This window comes from Rhinatrema bivittatum, unplaced genomic scaffold, assembly GCF_901001135.1.
Source record: "Rhinatrema bivittatum unplaced genomic scaffold, aRhiBiv1.1, whole genome shotgun sequence".
Lineage (NCBI taxonomy): Eukaryota > Metazoa > Chordata > Amphibia > Gymnophiona > Rhinatrematidae > Rhinatrema > Rhinatrema bivittatum.
Window position 1 is genome coordinate 169,129 of NW_021820765.1, and position 27,630 is coordinate 196,758.

Here is a 27,630-nt window from a genome sequence, read left to right on the forward strand (position 1 = left end):
GCGGGCGGGTGGGCGTGAGTTCATCCAGGCGGAGGGAGCTGGCGGCGAAAGCGGCCTCCAGCAGACCCCGCCGGCAGTGAATGAATGCACGCCTGTGTACGCCCGTGCAATTTCGGTGCTCAAGGCGTGACGTCACGACGCTTGACGTCACGGCATGTGACTGCCTTGAGCGCCGAAATTGCAGGGGCATACACAGGCGTGCATTCATTCACTGCCGGCGGGGTCTGCTGGAGGCCGCTTTCGCCGCCGGCTCCCTCCGCCTGGATGAACGCACGCCCGCCTGCCGGCTCCCGCTGCCGCCCGGATGAACGGGCGCCCACCTGCCCGCCGGCTCCCGCCGCCGCCTGGATGAACGCACGCCCGTCTGCCGGCTCCCGCTGCCGCCCGGATGAATGGGCGCCCACCCGCCCGCCGGCTCCCGCCACCGCCCGGATAAACACGCGCCCACCCGCCCGCCGGCTCCCGCCACCGCCCGGATAAACACGCGCCCACCCGCCCGCCGGCTCCCGCCGCCGCCTGGATAAACGCGCGTGGAGATGGGGGATTCGGAAACTGACATCTAGGTATTTATATATATATATATATATATATATAACTTTACCAAAGCAGGGCTCGCTGCAAATGTTTGTATATATGGATCTAGCATTATTGTTTTAAGTTAATTTAAGGAATCACATGTGTAGTGCAATGATTTGAGGGAAAGTTTGCCGTCTACCATTACCCCTGCCTGTAACGCAGGGGTAAGGGTAGGCGGTAAGTTAGCAGGTTAAACGCGGGGCAAAATGGCAGGGTAAAAAAGGGATAGTCGGGGCACGCGTCACTGTATGGGAGGGAATAGCTAATTCGATCGTTTACATCTGATATACATGCCGCGTGCGGAAGGGGTTACCCAGGGATTTAAAGAGGCGGTAAGGATGGATTAAAGGGGATAGTGTATCGCGGGTTGGACTAACGCGGCCGAAAAGTGAGTAGAAAGCGAGTTAGGAGCAGGGTAACCGCGGTGGCACTTTACTGTATCGAGCTGTGTGCCAGAAGGTGTAGCATTGGTTTCCCCCACAGCCCCGCCAGAAGCCAGGAGCTGAAGAAGCAGTGCAGATGAAGGGCAGATATAAGCAGCACTGGTCTCCCCCCCCCCCAGTCCAGAGCTGGCAGAAGAGGAGCAGCAGTCTGGTGAAACCCAAGTATGGATTAGGAGAAGGCTGCCTTTTTCTCCCCACCTTTCTGAAGATGCCATTCTTTGCCCCCTTTTGATTTGGGGTGAAAAACGTTGTCATCCATCCTTCCTGCCTCACTTTTTCATTGTATTTTGAAAACTGATTTTCATATTAGCCATCTACTTGAGTTCCCAGGATCCAGGGACTCAGTGTTTAACATCTAAAAGGAGTTTGGGAGTCTCTCTGCCTGAGAGATCCATGGCACTTGAAAGGCCTTTGAGGGAATAAATTTGTATTCATTCCTGGATGGAAGAGAAGTGGACTTTAGTGAAGACCAGTGGCTCCCAGCTGGTCTTTAAATTTGACACCCTGTTACTCAGAGAATTTGTGGCAGTGTTCCAGTTCTTCTGATGCATACACCAGAGCAGAAATCACTAGACCACTCCCTCCTCAGCAATAGTGATTATATACCTGAGTAAATTTCTTCCATCCAAATAATACATGAGGGCTGAGGACTTCAGCTGTGATGTCTGGGCTAGCTGAGTTGGGAGAGGATTTAAAATAGGGGAAACCGTTGCAGGAAATTGTGAACGAAGGCTAATGATACCAGATCTCAGGCCCAGTTCTAGCTAAGCTACATGTCCAAAAAGAGCAGGAAGAATGTGATGAGTCTCCCAGAACCAAAACAAAATCTAAAAACTCCTGTCTGACACTAGAGATCATCCTTAACGTCACTTGATGCCACTGAAAAAAATTCCCTACGATACATCCCACAGACCTCCATCTCCAGAGGCGCATAATTTCACTCCCAGAGCAGCAAGAGGTAAGACTCTGACCTGTTGTGTTCCACCCTATGTTCCCTTTCATTTTTTATCAGAGGTGACACTATTGCTGTACATTAAACTTTGCAAATGTAATATAGTAACATAGTAAAAGAAGGAAGATAACCAAAAAGGGCCCATCTGGTCTGCCCAGCAGTGATTTTATGTGCATCTAAATCAAAGTCAATCAAATTACCACATGGAACCCAATTCCCAATCCCATCTTGTCCGCTTTACAGTTTCAACTGCCTTTCTGTACAAATTTAAGAACATAAGAACATAAGACATTGCCATGCTGGGTCAGACCAAGGGTCTATCAAGTCCAGCATCCTGTTTCCAAGAGAGGCCAAACCAGGCCACAAGAACCTGGCAATTACCCAAACACTAAGAAGATCCCATGCTACTGATGCAATTAATAGCAGTGGCTATTCCCTAAGTAAATTTGATTAATAGCCGTTAATGGACTTCTCCTCCAAGAACTTATCCAAACCTTTTTTGAACCCAGCTACACTAACTGCACTAACCACATCCTCTGGCAACAAATTCCAGAGATTTATTGTGCGTTGAGTGAAAAAGAATTTTCTCCAATTAGTCTTAAATGTGCTACTTGCTAACTTCATGGAATGCCCCTAGTCCTTCTACTATCCGAAAGTGTAAATAACCGATTCACATCTACTCGTTCAAGACCTCACATGATCTTAAAGACCACTATGATATCCCCCCTCAGCCGTCTCTTCTCCAAGCTGAACAGCCCTAACCTCTTCAGCCTTTCCTCATAGGGAAGTTGTTCCATTCCCCTTATCATTTTGGTAGCCCTTCTCTGTATCTTCTTCATTGCAACTATATCTTTTTTGAGATGCGGTGACCAGAATTGTACACAGTATGCAAGGTGCGGTCTCACCATGGAGCGATACAGAGGCATTCTCCGATTCCTTCCAGGAAAACATATCACTGCTGCCTTGGGCTGCAACAGTCACTCAGTGAAGGTTGCCCAGTGCTTCCTTACCATTCTCTTGCCACTAGGAATCCTGGAATTTATCTCATGCTTTTATGAAGTTTATCACTTTTCTTGATGTCACCAACAAGTCCGAAAGGGAATTTCAGGCATCTGCCACCCTCTCTGTGAAAAAAACAAAACCTCCTGATACTATTCCAGAATCTACCCCCTTGGAAATTAATATTTTTATCCCTAGTTCTACAGCTTCTTTTACATTGACTGTACAGGGAAAGGGGTGTGTCCCATCGTGTGCTGTTTCTATTCTCTCTATCGCTCTGTTGCTCTTTCTACCATAGCACCATGACCTACTGTTGCCACCATCAAGGAACCGATCTCTGTCTTATATAACTGAGAGGGGAAAGATTAAGTGATTAAGAGAGGAAAGATCTCTTCTTATCTCACTCCACCTTAGCATTTCTTACATCTTTCAACTTCCTCATCTATACATCCACTCCATTTTTTCTCTGTCCTATACTTCCATTCCTTTTATCTTCTATTTATTCCATCTGGTTCTCCATCTTGACATCATTCCTCATTCCTATAAAGCCTCCATTCTCATCTCTCCACATTACATACTAGAGATGTGAATCGGAACAGATATCGGATCCGATTCTGGTTCCGATTCACATCTATAGAGATGTGAATCGGAACTGATATCGGATCCGATTCTGGTTCCGATTCACATCTATATTACATACACCTTGTCTCACCTAACTCTCCAGTTTTCTTACTTTCTATCTCATCTGCAATTCCTTTTCTCTCTTACACAGGATCTACCCTAACCTCATTCTCCAAAATTACACAACATCTCCACCCAGCACTACCTTCAATTCCCAAACATGTCTTCCTGCCTCATACCCCTACCTGAACAATTTCCCCCTGCCTCTTCTACTCAACACTCAGCATCTGCCTGCTTTTCCCCTTTTCTCCAGCATCTAATTCCTAACTCTTTCCCCCTTTCATCAGTATCCATCCCATTCATATTCTCCTTTCCCTTTAGTACACAGGCCACCACACTTTTCTCCCTCCTCGCCCTATACCTGGAGGGAAGAGGCACTGAGATCACATTTGAGAAACAAGTTCCAACCCTCCCCATCTTATCAAGACAAGCCACAAGACTGAGGACTCAGCTGATTGGCCACTGGCACAGACAGGAGTAAGGTGTAGAAGAATGGCGGTAAGAGCAAATTATGTCTCTGCTCTACCTCCTTCCATCTATACCACTTAACCTTACTGCACCTCACCTCACCCCGACCCACACACAAACCCACAGTAGAACTGCAGAAGGATCAGGGGACTCACTCAGGTTCAACAGATTGGCTGCAGGAGGCAGGTTTATTTATTTATTTAAAATATTTCTACGCTGCACCATCCTATGTTCTTGGTGGCTTACAGACTACAATGGTTATATTCAATCATGAGGTGAAACTAGAAAATAGCCAAGTCCTGAACTACTTGTAGATACAGAAGATGTGTTTTGATAAACATTGGAGTTGGCTGCACACCCATATGACTTAGAAGAAATACTGCTAAATACATGGGTCTCCTCCTCCCACCTTATACTCTCTTTTTAGAATGGAAGTATACTCCATGATTAGAGGAAGAGGAATGGCAAACATAGGAACAAAGAGTGCAGGACTTTCTCATCATCTCCATGGTGGGTGCTGCTGCTGCTCTGAAAGTAGAAGGAAGAGATGGAGGTAAGGTTACCAACTCTCCCAGGTCATTCTGAACAGGCTGATTCAGTCCTTGTTTAGCCCAATTGCATGCATGAAAATATAGTTCTTTATGTCCCAAGGAAATCAGATATACAACTTTAGGCATGCAATGTGGCATAACCAGGACTGGATCAATCTGCTCCTGCTGATCTAGGTGACGTGACAACTTTTCATGGATGGCACTGGAGGCATAACTGGAGGCATAACTGGAGGCATAACTGGAGGCATAACAGAGGGGAAAATGGACATGTGGTCTGGTAGAAGCAGATGTAATTGTCTTTTGGAAAATCCATAAAGGTAGAATACATTTGCAGTGATTATCTACCTATTAAGCATAATGTTTTTCTCTCATCACTGAATTCTACAGGTCCTCCAATATCTGTGGGATGTGCGTTTCACAACAGAATCCAAAGAGGAAGTCTACTTTGATGAGAATGGGGATGTTCCTGCTGTCTTTGACATCTTGAATATCCAGATACACCCGGATGACAACACCCAAGTAATAAAAGTGGGTAGATATGATGCCAGGGAATCCCCAGGGGATGAAATCATTCTGAATATCACTGCCATCGTATGGAATCAAAATAACCAGGTGAGGACCAACATACTGTGTTGATGATGGTAGATAAAGACCAACTGATCTGTACATCTAAGGGTATACCCCGGTTGTCGGCTGTTGAAGTTAACAGCCAAATGATCATTTTCATAAAATTAGGCGATATAGACTTCAGTGTACTATGGAGCAAACAAGCTCTCTTTAAGGTATAAAAGACATCATAAGTCTGAAAAACCTCCTTCCATCTGATCTTTTTTAGATATATAGAAATATATATTGAATTTATTTTTCATATTTCTCAATAAGACGTCATGAAAAACAACTTATGAAAGGCCCCCTTGTGCTCAAAGAATTGCAGTTTACAATAAGCAGCAGTAGGGAAAAAAAAAAAAAAGCACCTTATCATGTAAAATTCTAAAATATGGTTAATTTAGGAAACTCAACTTTTTCAACCCATCTTAAGGTCCTAACGCACGCGATAAGGGCTTAGAAAGTAACCCCCTGTGTGAGGTGTGAATGTATGCTAATTTATGGGGGGAGGGTATTAAAGTGTGTGGTTTAAATACGAAAGTATTTTAGAATGTATATGTGAGAAAGGAATAAAATCTGCATAGTTTTGCATTAAGATGTTGATGTAATATTTAGAGTGTTTGGCATACATAGGGGCTGATGCAATACAGTGTGCTCAGCCGCAGTTGGACGCGGGTTGTTTAGGCGCTATCTAATCCTCTTATGCAAAGAACTGCTTTCTGTACAGCCTCCTACTTAATATCGTTGTGACAGCCTTCTGAAAGGTGATTAGGCCTTTCACTTACATGTGACAGTGAGTGGACCAATTTATCAGCATTCATTTTCCTAACCCAGGCATGTGCGCTGGTTAGGAAAACCGACGCTGATAAATTCAGCATCCGTTTTCTTAACCAGCGGACCTCTCTCGGACACACGCTGTCAAGGAGGCGCAAGGAGGCGTGCAATTGCCCCTAGCACCTTCGTGACAGCGCAAACTCTAATTTAAATATTGCATCTCGCCCCAGGAGAGGTGCCTGGGGGCGCATTAGGAAAGCACCCTCTTTCAGCGCACTTGTTTTGCATCGGCTCCATAGTTTTTGTGCAAATGTAGGTATGTGTTTTAGTATTATCTGATTTTACTTATTCTGTGTTCTATCCTCTTACTGCGTAAATAAACTGATCAGAAATACCTGAAACCGCAGTGTAGTGTGTGTGTGTGTGTTTGTATTGTGAATAAACTCCTGGATTCAAGCACCCAGCTCTAATCCCAGTAATTGTGTGGGTATGTTTATATTGGGTAAACGTCCAAGATATAGTCCTACTAGCATGCAAGCAGATGCCCCTTGGGTAAAATTCATAGTGTTTGTGGTCAGAACCCAGAACATCTTCCCAACTCAGCACCCTTCAACCCCCTGACCTGCTAGCCTTCTACCACCTCCACCCTTATTCTTCCCTTCCTCCCTGTCCTCATTTCTTTGCTGGATGACAGGCAAGGAAACAGAGCTAGAATACCAGTGCTTCTAACTTCATTTCCTTGTCATCAGCTGTTCTACCTTCTGCTCAGACGTGCAGTTTCAAACAAATCGCACAGGTAGGAGAGGATTGGTAGGAAGAGGAGAAAGTCAGCAGCGCCAGATGTTCTGTGTTTGGGGACACCTGGTAAGTGGGGATCAAAACAGCTCAGCCCTGTATGTTGGCCATTTCGGGAGAGGGGGCAGAAGAGGCAGGAGAAACAAACTGTTTTCTGGCCCTGTGGGCCATGAGAAAGCCAGCAACTACTCTTACCCATAGGCTGCAGCAAATCCACTGCCCTGTGGGCAGTATCAGAAAAGAGAGCGGAAGCTCTCGTGCAGCTGCATTGACAGGTCATATCAGCGCTCCCTAGTGAATGGCACCCCGAGCAACAGAACAGGTCACACACTCCAAACGTTAGCCCTCGCAGCAGATAATAACAATGATAATACTCTAATGCTCTTGTAATTCACAGACACCTTCTTCAGACTGCAGTGAGAGCTGCCCCGTTGGATACAGGAAATCTGCCAGACTTGGTCAGCCCAGCTGCTGTTTTGACTGCATCCCTTGCTCTGCTGGAGAAATAGCCAATGAAACAGGTGAGCCACCTCTGGAGCATCTGTGAGATAATGGGATCCTTTAACAAGCCAAGGCTTTAATTTACTAAGAGGGATGTGCAGACCCAAAAAATCTGTTTCGGTTCATTCATTCGTTTCATTGGGACCCATATTTGTTTCATTAGTTTAAAAAAAAATGTGTTTATTCGTTTCATTTGGTTCATTCATTTTCCATTAAAACATATGGAAGAATTATTACAGTCTATAATAGGCTCTAGAATAGTGAATTTTATATCAATTGCCATGAAACTTAGGAGAAGAAATCATCAAAAGGGAGAAAGAGTCTCACAGTACCTTAGAAAATGGCAAAATGGCATTAAAAAAGTAGCATAAAGTAGCCTAAAGCTCTGCAAAGGGGTACGAGGATTAAGGGATTGGCAGGAGGTCTCTAAGGCAATGCAAGTGATGCAAAGAAGCAATAGGAGGAGGAGGAATACCTCAAGGTTTAGAAAGAGGATGGCAGCCCAACAATAATGTCATGAACAGTTGATGGCAGAACAAGAGGCAAAGTGGCACCAAAAGTGGCATCAGGACCCTAAGGCAACATAAAGGGGGAATAAAGCAGAAAATGTAGCAGAAAAAAATCCCAAGGTACAGATAAAGGGTAGAGATGTGAATCGTGTCCTCGATCGTCTTAACGATCGATTTCGGCTGGGAGGGGGAGGGAATCGTATTGTTGCCGTTTGGGGGGGTAAAATATCGTGATATATCGTTAAAATCATTAAAACCCGCTAAAACCCACCCCCGACCCTTTAAATTAAATCCCCCACCCTCCCGAACCCCCCCCAAATGACTTAAATTACCTGGTGGTCCAGCGGCGGTCCGGAACGGCAGCGGTCCGGAACGGGCTCCTGCTACTGAATCTTGTTGTCTTCGGCCGGCGCCATTTTCCAAAATGGCGCCGAAAAATGGCGGCGGCCATAGACCAACAGGATTCGACGGCAGGAGGTCCTTCCGGACCCCCGCTGGACTTTTGGCAAGTCTTGTGGGGGTCAGGAGGCCCCCCCCCCAAGCTGGCCAAAAGTTCCTGGAGGTCCAGCGGGGGTCAGGGAGCGATTTCCCGCCGCAAATCGTTTTCCGTACGGAAAATGGCGCCGGCAGGAGATCGACTGCAGGAGGTCATTCAGCGAGGCGCCGGAACCCTCGCTGAACGACCTCCTGCAGTCGATCTCCTGCCGGCGCCATTTTCCGTACGGAAAACGATTCGCGGCGGGAAATCGCTCCCTGACCCCCGCTAGACCTCCAGGAACTTTTGGCCAGCTTGGGGGGGGGCCTCCTGACCCCCACAAGACTTGCCAAAAGTCCAGCGGGGGTCCGGAAGGACCTCCTGCCGTCGAATCCTGTTGGTCTATGGCCGCCGCCATTTTTCGGCGCCATTTTGGAAAATGGCGCCGGCCGAAGACAACAAGATTCACTAGCAGGAGCCCGTTCCGGACCGCTGCCGTTCCGGACCCCCAGGTAATTTAAGTCATTTGGGGGGGGGGTTCGGGAGGGTGGGGGATTTAATTTAAAGGGTCGGGGATGGGTTTTAGCGGGTTTTAGTGTGCCGGCTCACGATTCTAACGATTTATAACGATAAATCGTTAGAATCTCTATTGTATTGTGTTCCATAACGGTTTAAGACGATATTAAAATTATCGGACGATAATTTTAATCGTCCTAAAACGATTCACATCCCTAATAAAGGGTGGTATCAAGATGAAGAATTAAAAGCATGGGAGAGGTGCACAGCACAGCAGCACCCCAGATTGGCAAGAAGTCCTCAAAGTGTAAGAGCTGGAGGATGCCAGGAAATAAGTTAAGAACATCAAGGTATAAAATCTGCGCATAACAGCAAGGCTGAGCGGCTCAAGGATCTGAAGGTGTAGGACGAGGGGCACAGCATTAAGGCAGAATGGCATGAGAGATGCCAGTCATTCCACTGGAGCAAGCAGACAACCATAGAGAGGGTGGATGCTCTTCCTGTCAAAATATGGCTGCAACTTGCTGATCCACCTTTCCAAAAGGATATGTTTGTGTCACGGAGTAAGCCACGCACATCATAGGTAGGTAGTAGGTAGGTACCCAAATGCACAGTACAGATTAACCGCTAGTGGTCCATGCAATCAGTTATGGTTCCTAAAATGGTGCCACAAGTGTGCAAAAAAATGGATAGCAAGAAATGGCAATAAGGTGAATACCATAGATGAAGAATGGTCTTAAAATCCCGTGGAGTGTTTCAGTAAGCTTGTAATGTAATCTATGGCTAGGGTCTCAGTGATAATGATTTGAACATGGCATGGTTAGGGTTTGGTTCTAGGTAATGATAAAGGGCTAAAGTACCTCTATTTCCCAATGTTATTGATCCAAATTTAATTTTTGTTATTTCAGTGACCTCATACCAGGCTTAATGGGGCAACGTTTGCACGGTCATTTGGCCATTATGTGTGGGATAGCATATATTGTTTGCTGCTGCCGCGCTGTATTTAATCATTGGTCATCAAAATATTTTTTCTGCTATTTGTGATAATACCCCATATCATGTGAATAAAATCATGTAGTGAAATGATTGCATTGTTCTTTCTTTTCCATAACATTCTTTTCATAACATTCTTTTGCATGACATTATTTTGCATTGTAATATATACAAATTAAATACAGCGCGGCAGCAGCAAACAATATATGCTATCCCGCACATAATGGCCAAATGACTGTGCAAATGTTGCACCATTAAGCCTGGTATGAGGTCATTGAAATAACAAAAATTAAATTTGGATCAATAACATTAGGAAATAGAGGTACTTTAGCCCTTTATCATTACCTAGTATCTATCACGACAAATACCTCGTTCAGAATTTGTGAGAAGAACGTTCACTAATGGTTAGGGTTTGAACATGGTATGCCGTAGTTGTAAGTCACAGGCCTCAATATTAATGGTTTGAACATAGCATACCATATCTGCAATGGACAGGCCTCAGTGTTAATGTTTGGAACATGGCATGCTGTAGCTCCATTGTGGGCTGTTGCTTCTTAGATATAGCTGGGGATTGCTACTACCAGCTTGCCACCTGACTGCTGAAGGAGCCAAAGTCTTGGAAGGAGCTTGAGGAACATTCTTCCCCTTTTCAAAGACTAGTGTCTTCTGTCTTGCAGAATGAGCCCCCCTGACTACTGCTACTAGCATCCCCAGGTGCATATATTGAAGGGGATGCTGCTTCTTCAGGTGATGCTCCATTCCAGCATTACCTAAGTGGCCCAGTTGCTTCCCTCCACTGATGTACTTTGCACAATAGTGATGGACCCAAAAAACAAAGCGGTAGCCGATCCAGTGAGCTGTGTAACAGTGACGACAATGGGAATCGGATGATGACAAGCCCTTTATTAAAATGCCCGACTCTGGCCGAGTTTCGCTCCCTTGCACAGAGCAAGACTTGATTTGGTCAATGTGGAAGATATCAAATTGATTATGCCTTCGCTGCAGATGAATTCTCTCTCAAACAAATAGACTTTCTCTTATCACCATAGCATTGCTACGTGATACCAGCGTTGGAGTCAAAAAACGTTCCGTACATAACAAATTCAAACAAACGAGCCGTCTTTCAGCTAGTCAGGAGCACAATAGTTACAACGCAAAAAGTGTGTTCTCCCTCATTTGAAAATGGCTCCAGATAACAGATTTCTTTCGTGAACCCTTGCCTCTGTCTGCATCCTTTGGGATGGATGATGCTGCTGGTAGTGAAATGGGGGTTGTCACAGATGGAGCCTGAGGAACTGCAGCAGAGGATTCATTCATCCTCTGTTCTTGCACTATCGGTGTGATCGGCTCTTCCTCACTAACATGTCCTCTTGCCTCTCTCTCCTCTCTCAGTGAAGTGGAAGCTAGCACAGTACTGACTAAACTTCCGAATACAGGGTCTTCAGCTAATGTCGCTCCCATCTCTGCTTCAGAATCTGAATCAGAAGAGGATGACAACACGGTTCTTATAGGCTGTGCTGCACTAAGGGTTTGCACTCCTGGTTTAGGTTTCACCACATAAACATAACATAGAAACATAGAAATGACAGCAGAAGAAGACCAAACGGCCCATCCAGTCTGCCCAGCAAGCTTTAATACTTATTTTTCTCATACTTATCTGTTACTCCTACTGCCGAGTTCAGGGCCCTTATTGCTAACTTTTTTATTCGAATTTCCTTCCAACCCCGCCATTGATGTAGAGAGCAGTGCTGGAGCTGCATCAAAGTGAAGTATCAAGCTTAATTGCTTAGGGGTAGTAACTGCCGCAATAAGCAAGCTACTCCCATGCTTATTTGTTTACCCAGACTGTGCAATTAAGTCCTTGTTGGTTGTTGTCTGAATATACATCCTCTTTTCTTTATCCCCCCACCAATGAAGCAGTGGGCTGCACTGGATATGCATTCAAAATGAAGTATCAGGCTTAATTGGTTCGGGGTAGTAACCGCCGTTACAAGCAAGCTACTCCCACGCTTATTTGTTTACCCAGACTGTGCAGTCCTTGTTGGTTGTTGTCTGAATGCAAATCGTCTTTTCTTCATTCCCCCTGCCAGTGAAGCAGGGAGCAATGCTGGATATGCATTGAAAGTGAAGTATCAGGTTTAATTGGTTTTGTGGTAGTAACTGCCGCAACAAGCAAGCTAGTCCCACGCTTATTTGTTTACCCAGACTTTGCAACCTTGCTGGTTGTTGCCTGTATGCAAATCTTCTTTTCTACATTTCCTCTTGCCGTTGAAGCATAGAGCAATGTTGGAGTTGCATTAACCGTGTGAACGTTTATTGAATAAGGGTATTAATCACCAGGTAGAAGCTGTCCTTCCCATAAGTCACCCCTATGCCTCTTCTCTTCATTCACATCCTCTAGATTTTATGGATCCACAATGTTTATCCCATGCCCCTTTGAAATCCTTCACAGTTTTGGTCTTCACCACTTCCTCCGGAAGGGCGTTCCAGGCATCTACCACCCTCTCAGTGAAGAAATACTTCCTGACATTGGTTCTGAGTCTTCCTCCCTGGAGTTTTAAATCATGACCCCTGGTTCTGCTGATTTTTTTCCAACGGAAAAGGTTTGTCATTGACTTTGGATCATTAAAACCTTTCAAGTATCTGAAAGTCTGTATCATATCACCTCTGCTCCTCCTTTCCTCCAGGGTATACATATTTAGATTCTTCAATCTCTCCTCATAAGTAATTCGATGAAGACCATCCACCTTTTTGGTCGGCCTTCTCTGGACCACCTCCATCCTGTCTCTGTCCCTTCAGAGATATGATTTCCAGAACTGAGCACAGTACTCCAGGTGAGGCCTTACCAAGGACCTGTACAAGGGGATAATTACTTCCCTTTTCCTACTTGATATTCCTCTCTCTATGCAGCCCAGCATTCTTCTGGCTTTAGCAATCGCCTTGTCACATTGTTTCACCGACTTCAGATCGTTAGAAACTATCACCCCAAGGTCTCTCTCCTGCTCCGTGCAGATCAGCCCTTCACCTCCCATCGAATACATTTCTTTTGGATTCTTTTGGCATTGAATCTCAGCTGCCATATCTTCGACCAGTTTTCCAGCTTCCTTAAATCCCATCTCATTCTCTCCACTCCTTCCAGCGTGTCCACTCTGTTGTAGATCTTATTATCATCCGCAAATAGACAAACCTTACCTTCTATCCCATCCGCGATGTCGCTCACAAAGATATTGAACAGGACTGATCCCAACACCGACCCTTGCGGCACTCCACTCATCACCACTCTCTCTTCAGAGTAAGTTCCATTTACCATCACACATTGTCTTCTGTCCTTCAACCAGTTTGCTATCCAGGCCACCACCTTGGCACTTACTCCCAAGCTTCTATTTTTATTCATAAACCTCCTGTGCGGGACTGTATCAAAAGCTTTGCTAAAATTCAAGTAGATGACATCGAGTGCTCTTCCTTGATCCAATTCCTTAGTCAACCAATCAAAAAAGTCGATCAGATTCGTCTGACAGGACCTTCCCTTGGTGAAACCATGCTGCCTCCGGTCCAGCAAGTCTGCTGCTTGTAGATAGTTCACTATTCTTTCCTTCAGCAGCGACACCAATACGTTTCCCTTCACTGAAGTGAGGCTAACCGGCCTGTAGTTTCCAGCCTCCTCTCTGCTCCCATTCTTGTGAAGCGGGACCACCGTCACTCTTTTCCAATCACTCGGCACCACTCCCGTTTCCAGGAATCTATTGAACAGGTCACCTAGTGGAGCAGCCTCTCTGAGCTCCCTCAGTATCCTGGGATGAACCTCATCAGGCCCCATGGCTTTGTCCATTTTCAGTTTTCCTAACTCTTCCCATACATTCTCTTTCATAAATGGAGTTTCATCCATTCCACTCCCCTCCAGTTTCTTGTTAACTAACAATGGTCCTTCTCCGGGGTCTTCTTTAATGAACACCGAACGGAAGTAATTGTTTAATATTTCTTCCATTTCTTCATCTGTCTCTACCCATTGATCCTTTTCACCTTTCAGTTTCACTATACCACTTTGGACTTTTCTCCTTTCACTGATGTATCTGAAAAATGTTTTGTCACCTCGCTTGACCTCTTTGGCAATCCTCACTTCCTCTTGACTTTTCGCTTTCTTGATTACTTTCTTTGTCTCCCTCAGATCCACAAGATATTCTTCCTTGTGATCCTCCCTTTGGGATCTCTTATATTTCTTAAATGCTGTTCTTTTATCTTTTATTTTATCAGTCACCTCCTTTGTGAACCAGATAGGTTTCATTCTTTTCTTGCTTTTCTTTACTTTTCTAGCATATATATTAGTCGCTCCAGTAATTGCTCCTTTTAGTTTGGCCCACTGTTGTTCCACATCTCTCGTTTTCTCCCAGCCTTCAAGTTCTTCCTCCAGGTACTTCCCCATTTCAACAAAGTCCGTGTTTTTGAAACACAAAACCCGGGTCTTTGTGCGACTTCTCCGTATCCTATTAGCGATATGAAACCAAACCGTTTGATGATCACTGGTGCTGAGGTGGGCACCCACCTGGACATTAGAGACAATATCTCCATTAGTGAGCACTTATTCAAGTATAGCTCCTTCCCTCATAGGCTCCATTACCATTTGTTTGAACAGAGCCCCTTGCAGGGCATCCACTATCTCTCTACTACTGTTAGATTCCGCAGATGGGATTCTCCAGTCTACATCCAGCAGATTAAAATCTCCAACAATCACCACTTCTCCCTTCTTACCCATCTTTTGGATGTCTTCAACCAGATCTCCGTCTAGTACTTCCATTTGATTTGGAGGCCTGTAAACCACTCCAATAAAAACGGATGCCCCATCATCTTTTTTTAGAATGGCCCATAAAGCTTCTTCTTTGCCCCATCTTCCTTGCACCTCAGATGCTTGGATATTGTTTTTGATATAAAGAGCCACTCCTCCCCCTTTCCTGTCCTCCCTGTCCTTCCTTAATAAGTTAAATCCCGGTATTGCCTTATCCCAATCATGAGATTCCGTGAACCACGTTTCTGTGACAGCAACAATGTCCAAGTCCGCCTCCACCATTAGGGCTTGCAGATCTGGAATTTTATTGTCCAAACTACGAGCATTTGTGCTCATTGCTTTCCAGCTATTCTGGTACAGGTTAATGCTTTTCTTGGATTCCCTTTGTGAGTTATTTAGCTGACTTTTGTTATCCAATGTGCCCTTTTTCATTGCATTTGTATTTGGGGGGTGACATTCTAATGTCTTACTGTCACCCCTGTCATCTAGTTTAAATGCCTTATGACATAGGATATGAATTTATCTCTTAGGATCCTTTTTCCCTCCACAGACAGATGTACATCATCTTTTACAAAGAGCTTTTTTCTGTTCCATACACGGCCCCAGCCACCAATATGTCCAAAACATTTTTCTTTACACCAGGATTTGAGCCATACATTACATAAGAACATAAGAAATTGCCATGCTGAGTCAGACCAAGGGTCCATCAAGCCCAGTATCCTGTTTCCAACAGAGGCCAAACCAGGCCATGAGAACCTGGCAATTTCCCAAACACCAAGTAGATCCCATGCTACTGATGCAATTAATAGCAGTGGCTATTCCCTAAGTAAACTTGATTAATAGCATTTAATGGACTTCTCCTCCAAGAAAGTATTCAATCCTTTTTTGAACCCAGCTACACTAACTGCACTAACCACATCCTCTGGCAACAAATTCCAGAGCTTAATTGTGCATTGAGTGAAAAATAACTTTCTCCGATTAGTCTTAAATGTGCTACTTGCTAACTGTATCATATCTCCCTTGCACCTCCTCTCTTCGACAGTACGTATAACTTAGATCATTCAGCCTCTCCTCATATGTCTTCCGATAAAGACCTCGCACCATTTTGGACAACTTTTTCTGGATTGTCTCCATCCTGTCTCTATGAGGAAGTTATTGCCAATCCATTCAGCTAACAGATGGAATTGGCTGGTTGAAAAACTGTTTTACATTGATTGGTTCTGCTCCTTGTTTGTTCCTTCCCATCCCAGCTCTATTCTGTCAGGCTTAAGTAGAAAAAAAGCTGCAGTTTTGCTTGCCCCATAGACTTTAATGCAGCAGTTTTTAACCAGTGGGAGATAAGTCACCAAAAATTTGACATAGACAGGTGGCCTATGCTTTCTATAAAAGCATGGCTTAGGATAGCGCAGAGCAGGGACCCAGGTATTTGAAATCCACAGCAGCACTCCACATTGCTGCTTATATCCCACTCCTCAACTTAGAAACCCCAAAGTGCAAGAATAATGAAGTCCAAAAACAAAAAAGATCTCACTTTAAGCCAACACTTTGTGTATATCATAAACTAAATATGAAGGAATTTATCAATACGGCTTAGCCTCTCCTTCCCCTTCCCATGAACAGGTAATACTTCTGAAAAGGTAGTGGTTATCGCCATGTGACTAATCTGCTTTGCTTGAGACTGGAAATCTCTCTGTACCACTTGGATGCTGTTACTAGCAAGGTCGTTGGCTCCCAGATGGATGATAATATCAGCTTTAGAGTCTTTGCTTTCTTCTTTGATCATTTTGACTATCTGAATAGCATTTCTGCCGGCTGATGATCCTGGAATGTTGCGGCTCCGGGTCGGTCCCGGCCGCTCCTCCTACCTCCGCGGACTTCCGGGGCTTCTCGGGCTTCCTCGGGTCTCCGGGGGCTCCCACCACGGCTCTCTCCGCGCCTCCACGCAGCGCTCGGGGCCTGCCCCTGCTCCCACCACGCGGCTCCTGCATCGCCGGAGCAGCCGGCGTCTCGCCGCGGCTAGCTCCGCCCCCTAGGGGCACGCGCGCGTCTCGGCCCGATTCTTAAAGGGCCAGGCGCGGGAAATCTGCCTGCATCCTCCCGGTGACGTCAGACGCTGCAGGGCTACTTAAGCCCTGCAGTCCCTCTCCTCAGGGCCTTGCAACGAGGTTCCCAGGGTTGTTCCTGTCTTCAGTTGCTGCGTTCTGCTTGGTGTTCTTCCTTGGCTCCTGACTCGGATCGGCTGACGTCTCTACTTGGCTTCTGACCCCGGACTGGCATTGGTATCTTCTGGCTTCTGACCTCGGACCGGCTTACGTTGACCTCCTGGCTTCTGACCTCGGACCGGCTTACGTTGACCTCCTGGCTTCTGACCTCGGACCGGCTTTCGTTGACCCTCTGGCTTCTGACCTCGGACTAGCTGACGGCGATCCACTGGTTCCTGACTCTGGTACGGCGAGCAACAACCCTTCGGCTTTCGACCTTGGACTACCGCTGACCAGGCCCCTGCGGGCCCTCCTAAGTCCCAGCGGCCGGGTTCCTACGGGCTCCTCCTGGGGGGACTCCGGCTTCCAGGGTGAATCTCCTAAGTCCCAGCGGCTGAACTCCTACGAGCTCCTCTCGGGGGAGGATCGGCTTCCAGGGCGAAGGTTTCCTCTTCACCGAGCCAGCGCTACCATCACCTCCATCCTCGCCGGGGCCCTTGGTCGCATAGGGCCTCCAGAGTCCCGTCTACGACCTGCCATCAACCTGTCCCTGCCGCCTCCCGGTCGGGGTCGCTGCTTCTACCACCTACAGCAGCTCTTCCTACGGCTCCGATCGGCCCAAGGGTCCACAAATCCTACAGATTGCAAGGCCATGGACCCGGCGGACCTTGCCGGCCTAAAGGCCATTCCTGGCATTGCCCAGAAGCTGCAGCAACAGCAGTCCTGCCTGGATACGCTGATGTCGGCCGTCCAACGCCTGGCGGATCGCGTAGATGGGGCCTCCGCAGCCCACTCCGCAGCATCTACATCTATGGTCAACCCGACTTCTTCTGTTCCGGTACAGATGCCAGCGCCCCCGAGGTACTCGGGGAACCCGAAGACATGTCGAGGGTTCCTCAACCATTGTTACATCCGGTTCGACCTCCTGCCTGCGCAATTCACCTCAGACCGGGCAAAGACGACGTACATTATTTCGCTTCTGGATGGGAAACCGTTGACTTGGGCTTCCTCCTTGTGGGAGCGCCAAGATTCCCGCTTAAATAACTTAGTACAATTTGTCAAAGCATTCCGGAGGATCTTTGACGAACCGTCTCGGGCCTCCACAGCTGCCTCGGAGCTCCTCCAGCTGAAGCAGGGTAACCGTCCCCTTGAGGAATTTGCGATGGAATTCCAGACCCTGGCTACGGAGCTGGCCTGGGGCGAGGACAGTTTGCATGGGATCTTTTTGGAGGGTTTGTCCTCTCGGCTCCAGGATGAGCTTGCGGCACGAGATCTCCCAGACGACTTGCAGGAACTCATCGAACTCGCTGGACGTGTGGACCGGCGCATCCAGCGCCGCTTCCGAGAGCGAAGGCCCGCTCGGGGATCCTCCGTCCGGCGATCCACTCCGCCGCAAGCCCGGTTCTCTCCTCCTGCAGCCACCGCTCCAGCTACAGAGGAACCCATGCAGTTGGGCCGTGGCCCCCTTTCCTCCGAGGAACGTCAACGCCGACGTGCCCAGGGACTGTGTCTATACTGTGGGGGTCAGGGGCACTTTTTGGCTCGCTGTACCGAGCGTCCGGGAAACGCCCGAACCTAGAGCTCAGCGGGGAGTTGACTCTAGGCAACATTTCACCTAGCTCCCCATGTACCGTTCCGGTACGACTCTGCCTTCCGGAGGGAGGCTTTGATACCCTTGCCTTAATCGACTCTGGGTCCGGGGGGAACTTCGTCCTCCGGGAGCTAGTTGAACAGCTACAGCTCGAGGTCTGCTCGCAAGACCCGCCGGTGCGGGTTTCCTCCATTCAAGGGAGCCCACTTCCTGGTTTAATATCCACTCGCACCAGTTCTCTGAAGCTCCAGGTTGGAGCCCTCCACCAGGAGGAAATCTCGTTTCTTATTTTAGAAAAATCCATCCACCCGCTCATCCTGGGTTTACCCTGGCTTCGGAAACACTCTCCGGTCATCGATTGGGGTACCCTTCAGATTACCTCCTGGAGTCCTGCGTGCCATCGGCATTGCCTTCCGGCACGTCCACTGCGACCTATCGCACTCTGCACGGCTCCGTTAACGGTACCTCCACAATACCATGCCTTTCAGGACGTCTTCTCGAAAGAAAAAGCTGAGCTACTTCCGGAGCACCGTCCCTTTGATTGTGCAATCAACTTGCTACCTGGAACCACTCCGCCCCGTGGAAGAGTCTACCCTCTGTCTCTGCCAGAGACCCAAGCTATGTCAGCCTATATCAAAGAGAACCTGGACCGGGGTTTCATCAGACCATCCAAATCCCCGGCCGGGGCCGGGTTCTTCTTTGTAGGAAAGAAAGACGGGTCTCTCCGCCCCTGTACTGATTATCGGGGCTTGAATCAGATCACCCGCCGGGACCGTTACCCGTTGCCTCTGATTCCAGAGCTCCTGGATCGCCTCCAAGGGGCTCGCGTCTTCACCAAATTAGACCTCCGAGGTGCTTACAATCTCGTTCGTATACGCCCCGGGGATGAGTGGAAGACCGCTTTTAACACCAGAGACGGCCATTACGAGTACCTTGTTATGCCGTTTGGTCTCTGTAACGCCCCAGCGGTATTCCAAAACCTGATGAACGAGGTCCTCCGCGATTTCTTATACACTTCAGTGATCGTGTACCTGGACGACGTATTAATATATTCCCAGGATCTCAAGACACATCGACAACACGTGCGGCAAGTCTTGCTGAAGCTAAGGGAGAACCACTTGTACGCAAAATTGGAAAAATGCCAGTTCGAGCACGAGTCATTACCCTTCCTAGGATATATTGTCTCCTCGATGGGCTTCCGAATGGATCCGGACAAGGTGAGCGCCATCAAGGGTTGGCCACAACCATCAGGAATAAAAGCGCTTCAGCGGTTCTTAGGATTCGCCAATTTCTACCGCCACTTCATCCCGCATTACTCCAGCCTGGTAGCTCCTCTGACGGCCCTTACGCGGAAGGGTGCGGATGCACGAAACTGGCCCCCTGCTGCGACGCAGGCCTTCCAGGATCTCAAGGAGGCTTTCCTTCAGGACACTTGTCTTCGGCACCCTAACCCGCAACGCCAGTTTATAGTAGAGGTAGATGCTTCCGCTGTCGCGGTAGGGGCAGTGCTTCTCCAAACCTCTCCCACTGGCAAAACCTGGCCTTGCTCATACTTCTCCCGCAAGTTTTCACCGGCAGAAAGGAATTACGGGATTGGTGACAAGGAGCTGTTGGCCATAAAATTGGCGTTCGAAGAGTGGCGTCAGTGGTTGGAGGGAGCCCAGCATCCGATCATAGTATACACCGACCACAAGAACCTGCAGTACTTGTCTCACGCTCAGAGGCTCAATCCCCGACAGGCCCGCTGGTCCCTCTTCTTTAGTCGGTTCGACTTCTCGCTTCGCTACCGACCCGCAGCCAAGAATGTACGGGCGGATGCTCTATCCCGCACCACCGAGATTGACGACACCACGGAGACCCCTCAGTATATTTTGGACCCAGCCAAAGTCCTTCTGGCAGCCACTAACTTAGGGGCCGAAGGGAGGACGGTGGTCCCGGCTCGTTCGCGGAGGAAGGTTCTGGCTTGGGCACACGACTCCCTGACGGCAGGCCATCCGGGGATTTCTCGAACCCTTGAGTTACTCACTGAGTTTTACTGGTGGCCACGAGTGAGAGAGGATGTCCGGCACTATGTCCAGTCCTGTCCCACATGCGCTCAGCAAAAACCCCCACCGGGACGCCCGTGGGGCCTACTCCAGCCGCTCCCTATTCCCGCGGAACCGTGGTCCCACCTTTCCACAGACTTTGTGGTGGACTTGCCTCGCTCTGAGGGGAAAACTGTAATTTGGGTCACTGTCGACCGCTTTTCTAAGATGGCACATTTTATCCCTCTGCCCAAGCTACCCACGGCTCCTGAGCTGGCTGACCTATTCGTCCAGCATGTTTTCCGGTTACATGGACTACCCTCGCATATCGCGTCGGATCGCGGCCCTCAATTTACGGCCAAGTACTGGCGGGCATTATGCAAAAAGTTTGGGATACAGTTGGATTTTACCACGGCCTTTCATCCCCAGGGTAACGGCCAAGTGGAGCGGACCAACCGGACTCTGAAAACCTTCCTCCGAACTTTTGTAAATGAGCTCCAAGACAACTGGGTCTCTCTCCTTCCCTGGGCGGAATTTTCTTACAACCGCCACAAACACTCCGCTACAAGTCAGTCTCCCTTCCACCTAGTTTATGGGAGGATCCCAAGACCTCCACTGCCATTACCGGTACAAGTCACTTCCCCCGCAGCACAACTAACAGCTAACCAACTTCATCACCTTTGGATTGCCACGCAGGAGAAGCTTCGCAAAACTGCAGCTCGCTTCAAGACGTATGCGGACCGGTCTCGACGACCCGCCCCGGTATTCTTACCCGGAACGAGGGTATGGCTAAGCACGAAGCACATTCAATTACGGACTCCCTCCATGAGGTTAGCACCCCGTTACATTGGACCTTTCCCGGTGGCGGAACGCGTAGGGGCGGTTTCTTACAGATTGCGGCTACCCTCCTCGCTTAGGATCCATGATGTCTTCCACGTGTCCCTTCTCAAGCCGCTGGTGCTCTCTCGATTTCGGGCAGCTCCGCCAGTGCCCTCCAATGTTTCCTCGGATCCGGATGTCACCTACACGGTAAAGGAGGTCTTGGATGTCCGGTGCCGTCGCCACCGCTGGGAGTACCTATTGTCTTGGGAGGGGTATGGCCCGGAGGAGAATTCATGGGAGCCTTCTTCTCACATCCTGGATAAGGATCTTCTTCGACACTTCCACCTCCAGCATCCGGCCAAGCCGCGACCCCCCGGGAGGGGGGCGTAAGGGAGGGGGGTACTGTTGCGGCTCCGGGTCGGTCCCGGCCGCTCCTCCTACCTCCGCGGACTTCCGGGGCTTCTCGGGCTTCCTCGGGTCTCCGGGGGCTCCCACCACGGCTCTCTCCGCGCCTCCACGCAGCGCTCGGGCCTGCCCCTGCTCCCACCACGCGGCTCCTGCATCGCCGGAGCAGCCGGCGTCTCGCCGCGGCTAGCTCCGCCCCCTAGGGGCACGCGCGCGTCTCGGCCCGATTCTTAAAGGGCCAGGCGCGGGAAATCTGCCTGCATCCTCCCGGTGACGTCAGACGCTGCAGGGCTACTTAAGCCCTGCAGTCCCTCTCCTCAGGGCCTTGCAACGAGGTTCCCAGGGTTGTTCCTGTCTTCAGTTGCTGCGTTCTGCTTGGTGTTCTTCCTTGGCTCCTGACTCGGATCGGCTGACGTCTCTACTTGGCTTCTGACCCCGGACTGGCATTGGTATCTTCTGGCTTCTGACCTCGGACCGGCTTACGTTGACCTCCTGGCTTCTGACCTCGGACCGGCTTACGTTGACCTCCTGGCTTCTGACCTCGGACCGGCTTTCGTTGACCCTCTGGCTTCTGACCTCGGACTAGCTGACGGCGATCCACTGGTTCCTGACTCTGGTACGGCGAGCAACAACCCTTCGGCTTTCGACCTTGGACTACCGCTGACCAGGCCCCTGCGGGCCCTCCTAAGTCCCAGCGGCCGGGTTCCTACGGGCTCCTCCTGGGGGGACTCCGGCTTCCAGGGTGAATCTCCTAAGTCCCAGCGGCTGAACTCCTACGAGCTCCTCTCGGGGGAGGATCGGCTTCCAGGGCGAAGGTTTCCTCTTCACCGAGCCAGCGCTACCATCACCTCCATCCTCGCCGGGGCCCTTGGTCGCATAGGGCCTCCAGAGTCCCGTCTACGACCTGCCATCAACCTGTCCCTGCCGCCTCCCGGTCGGGGTCGCTGCTTCTACCACCTACAGCAGCTCTTCCTACGGCTCCGATCGGCCCAAGGGTCCACAAATCCTACATGGAAGGCATTTAGCTGTAGTGTTTCCCTCTAGAAGAGTTCCCAAATTAGTGCCTCTGATGACAGAGTCACCCAGCACAATGAGCTTTTTCCTTTGGTTATTGATTGTATTTTGGAATTTCTGTATGCATTGGGTTTCTTCTTTCTTTTCAGGTACCTCGTCAATCTCTTTCACCCCCTTATGTAATGCAGATAAGGCATTTTTTTACTTGTGTCACTTGAGAGAGCATGTGTTTCCTCATCACTGGTCTTAGTCTACCAGAGCTCACAGTAATCCTTTTGATTTTGAGGTTTCTTGTCACCCTGTGTAATTGGGGAGACATGTGGGCTGCACAATTGTGTAGAATGGGTGTCTGTGGGTCACAGGACTTATCCTATCTGAGCCCACTGTAAACTTATTTTTCCTTGAGTTTTGTTTTTTCTGTGGTAATGAGGAATTAATTTCAGCTTATTGTGAAGTGGGTGAAACTTTCTTTATTGCAGCCACTTGTACTTGTACTTCTAAAGGCACTGGTGGTTGCACTCTGCTGCTGCTGCTACTAGTACTACTAGTGCCTTCCCTTTCCCTCTCCTCTGAGATAGCAGGATCTGCCTGAGACACTGATGGAACAATTGGCATGTCCTCCCCAAATCTCAACTTCTTGCAGCTTGACATGCTTGTTTCTCCTGCTGATGATTGGGACTGAAAAAAATCCCACTTTATCTTAATTGGGAGACTCGCAGTTGTCTGTCTAGCAAATACCCTACCAACAACTGCAGGCTTCCTACATCCTTTGCCTGAGATAATGGATTTTTTCTTCTGCTGCAGTGCTGGATAAAAGGTATTGTCAATTAATATTTATTTCTGAAAATTTGTGGTTAATCATACTGATGACACTAGTGTGACTAACTACTACAATGATCCTTCTGTGTGTAAGACTGAACAACACACAGACAGAATATATTACAGGAGAACAACAATTTTAGTATTTTGCTCTGCTACTGACTACAGAACACCAATGCACAGAACAAACACAGAAAAAGCAAAGAATGATATAGTGCTATACTATGTGTGTGAGCTCACTACTGGTAAAACAGAAGTAAAAGTGAATGCACTAGTAATTTAAATGCAGTAGCAAAATAAAATAATCCATAAAGTGGCTGGCTGTACCTGTGGTGGTAACTGGCACAGAACTACTGCACATTTTGTCGGTGCACTGACGTAACTAACAGACCCAGACCCTGACAAAGAGAATTAAAACATCCTATGTAGGATACTGTGGCAGAGTTCAGCTACAGTGCTGGTAGTACACAGGTTAGCAACATGTTTAGAATTTAATAAATCACTACAAAAATATCCACTGCCAACCAGGCAAGCCAGGCAGCCTGGAGTAACTTCCCCCTAAAGGGGGGGGGAAGGGAATGCTAGAGAACACTAAGGGGCGGATTTTCATACTCCGCGAATAGGCCTACTTTTGTTTGCGCTCCAGGCGCAAACAAAAGTACGCTGGATTTTAGTAGATACCCGCGGAGCCGCGCGTATCTGCTAAAAACCTGGTTCGGCGCGCGCAAGGCTATCGATTTTGTATAGCCGGCGCGCGCCGAGCCGCGCAGCCTACCCCCGTTCCCTCCAAGGCCGCTCCGAAATCGGAGCGGCCTTGGAGGGAATCCTCTAACGCCCTCCCCTCACCTTCCCCTCCCTTCCTCTACCTAACCCACCCGCCCGGCCCTGTCTACACCCCCCCTTACCTTTCTCCGGGGATTTACGCCTCCCGGAGGGAGAAGTAAATCCCCGCGCGCGAGCGGGCCTCCTGCGCGCCGGGCCGCGACCTGGGGGCGGGTACGGAGGGCGCGGCCACGCCCCCGGACCGTCCTGGGCCGTAGCCACGCCCCCGTACCTGCCCCCAAAACGCCGCCGACACGCCCCTGAAACGCCGCAACGACCGGGCCCGCCCCCCCGACACGCCCCCTCGGAGAACCCCGGGACTTACGCGAGTCCCGGGGCTCTGCGCACGCCTGTAGGCCTATGTAAAATAGGCTCACCGGCGCGCAGGGCCCTGCTCGCCTAAATCCGCCTGGTTTTGGGCGGATTTAGGCGAGCAGGGCTCTGAAAATCCGCCCCTAAATTTCCTCTAAGTCAGTAGCAGTGAAAGCAGTGAGATGTTAAAAAAAAAAAGTATAAACCTGTGCAAATTAACACAGTGTGACAGCAGCTAACAGGATTAGAACAGTTCGAATGTTTCTAATCTTGAACCAAAGCACTGTTGATACGAAAGACTGTAGTAATATAGAATTCTAAGACAACAGCAAAGCAGAATATATCCAACCTCCACCAGTGAGAGCTAGAATCCAACTATAAACTGAAACACTCAGGGATTGCAATAGAAAGGATGGAAAGTTCAGTGATTCGCTGATTTACAAAAATTCTTCCCTCTGATACATTCCCTTGCTTTGTCAGTCTGGTTTCCTTGACAACAGATCCCGGTTCTCCCCTGACCTCACACGAGTCATAGGCATTAGGGATGATTGCTATGGAAACTGCCACATGACCTGCCCAGCCTCAGAGTCTATTGTTTTAATGCAGCCAATGCTTTTCAATGGGGAAATGTAAATGAATGAAATGAATGACATATGTTTAACTCATGGGACTTGCTCATATGTTTTTGGGGGCAAACAAATCAAACAAATATGGTATTTTTGTTGCAGACAGGCCTTTTGTTTTAAATGAAGGCACATTCCTATGATACAGAACATCCCAGACTAGTCATGAATGAATTGGCTGAATCATTTGAGTTCCATAATGGCTAATTTTGTCCATGAGCCAGTCCTCATTTTATACCCACTGCATGCTAAGAATTACAGTCCCAATTTCTGTAAAAAGGAATAAAAATGGAAGGTCCATAATTACAATGAGGCAAGAACAGATATTTTAGCCTGTCTCCAATGCAAGGAAGCTTGTTGGTGACCCTAATTGCTCATTGAAACCCAGGTCTCTCTATTCTTGAATATGCCCATCCATAACCAATATCAACAGTCAGGAGAGCCAGAAACAGAAATGTTGAAAGAGACAACACTGGGCAATTAGGTCTCAATTTTCTGTTTTATTAATATGATTAATGTTTCTACAACACAGCTTCTATGGTCTATTATGGTATAGTAGGGCATCGCTACAAGCTGGGATTATTTTATTGGACCAACATAAGAAATGCACTGATGTGAAGGAAGGAGACTTGTGATTTTGGTATTTCATGTAAAGGAGTATCCGAAGATAATTTTTATATTCTTTTAATAAAAGGCATCTAAATAACTTTGATTAGAATAGTGAATGCAATCATGAGTCAGGCATGAGTCGGGCAAAATATTACAATTCATACGGGACATGGGAAGGGAACTTTTTGAACAGTTTACATAGGATAAAGTCTGTGGATATGTTTTAAGCATCTAAATCCACTTTGAAAATTCATGGGTACACACAAAAGCTCTTGCAACAAATATGCAAATTTATACCTACTTGAGAGCAGGGGTAACTTTGTGCATGTGCATTTACATGTGTACTTTCAAAAATCAAAAGAATCCATATAAATATTGATTCCTCACCAAATACATCCCCCAGAACATCTATGTAGTATGAATATAAATGTTTGTGTGACAGGATGTTCTATGAATACTTTTATGTGCATACCCCCAGGGCTCTTTTTAAAGAACCATTTAAAACTGGGATTTATATGAATAAGTTCCTTTCATAATTGCTCCCTAATAAACTTATAAAGTTAATACATAGAAGGTCAGATTGTGTCCATAGCTTGGGCTTGTAACTGGATTCATTACTCTCTTTCAGATACAACCGAGTGTCGGAAGTGCCCAGAAGACCAATGGCCCAGTGAGAATAGAGAAAAGTGCATTCCAAAAGTTATCGAGTTCTTGTCCTACCATGAACCCTTGGGAGCAACCTTGGTTGCTGTTGCTGTTATCTTGTCTTTGGCCACCATCCTTATCCTCTTTATCTTCTACCTGTTCCAGGACACGCCAATTGTCAGAGCCAATAATCGGGGCCTCAGTTACCTTCTCCTTTGCAGTCTCACACTCTGCTTTCTCTGCTCCTTGACATTTGTTGGATTTCCCATGAAGCTCACTTGCATGATTCGCCAGCCAGCTTTTGGACTCATCTTCACTATTAGTGTCTCTTGCATATTGGCAAAAACAGTTACGGTAATCATTGCCTTTAAGGCTGTGAACCCTCACAATCAGCTCAGAAAATGGGTTGGGCCAAAGATTCCTAACTTTATTATTATTTTCTGCTCTCTGATTCAACTGGTTATCTGCACAATTTGGATTTCTAGCCACCCCTCCTTTCCTGAGTACAACACCAGATCTGAAAGTGGGAAGATAATCGTTGAATGCAATGATGGGTTGACCATACTCTTCTACTGTATGCTGGGATATATGGGCTTCCTGGCCATCATTAGCTTCATTGTGGCCTTCCTGGCTAGGACATTACCTGACAGCTTCAATGAGGCCAAGTTTATCACCTTCAGCATGCTGGTCTTTGTGAGCGTCTGGCTGTCTTTCATCCCTGCCTACCTCAGCACTCAAGGGAAGTACATGGTTGCAGTGGAGGTCTTCACCATCCTGTCCTCTGGTGCAGGGTTACTCTTCCTAATCTTTCTTCCAAAGTGTTACATTATTCTCCTGCAGCCAGAGATGAACACCAAGGAGAACTTAAGAGGAAAAAGTACAACAGGTAAATAAAATCTAAGTAAAATGTCCAGAAACTGAATGGTCTATTGGACTGACACTAGGGGTTCAGAATCTTTCATTTCTTGGACTGGATAGTTCAGTAGCTTATGCACAGGAACACAGAGATCATTGCCTCTCATACTGTAAGGTGTATCATCAATGGAGCCATGGTTCTGATCCAAACAGCAGTGGTAAAATTGCATTTTGCTTCCAAGAATGATTTGGGGTAATCTGCACAGAAA

At 47.8% G+C, this 27,630-nt stretch overlaps 1 protein-coding gene across 1 annotated transcript in view; it reads left to right on the top strand.

The window, feature by feature from the left end:
• Positions 1–27,400, top strand: part of LOC115082113 (vomeronasal type-2 receptor 26-like) — a 49,358-nt gene extending 21,958 nt beyond the window's left edge. Inside the window, exons 5-7 of the mRNA XM_029586376.1 lie at positions 5,058–5,282; positions 7,243–7,366; positions 26,490–27,400. Coding sequence (XP_029442236.1) covers positions 5,058–5,282; positions 7,243–7,366; positions 26,490–27,400 — 1,260 coding nt within the window. The remainder of the gene's footprint in view (positions 1–5,057; positions 5,283–7,242; positions 7,367–26,489) is intronic.
• The last annotated feature ends 230 nt before the right edge of the window (positions 27,401–27,630 follow it).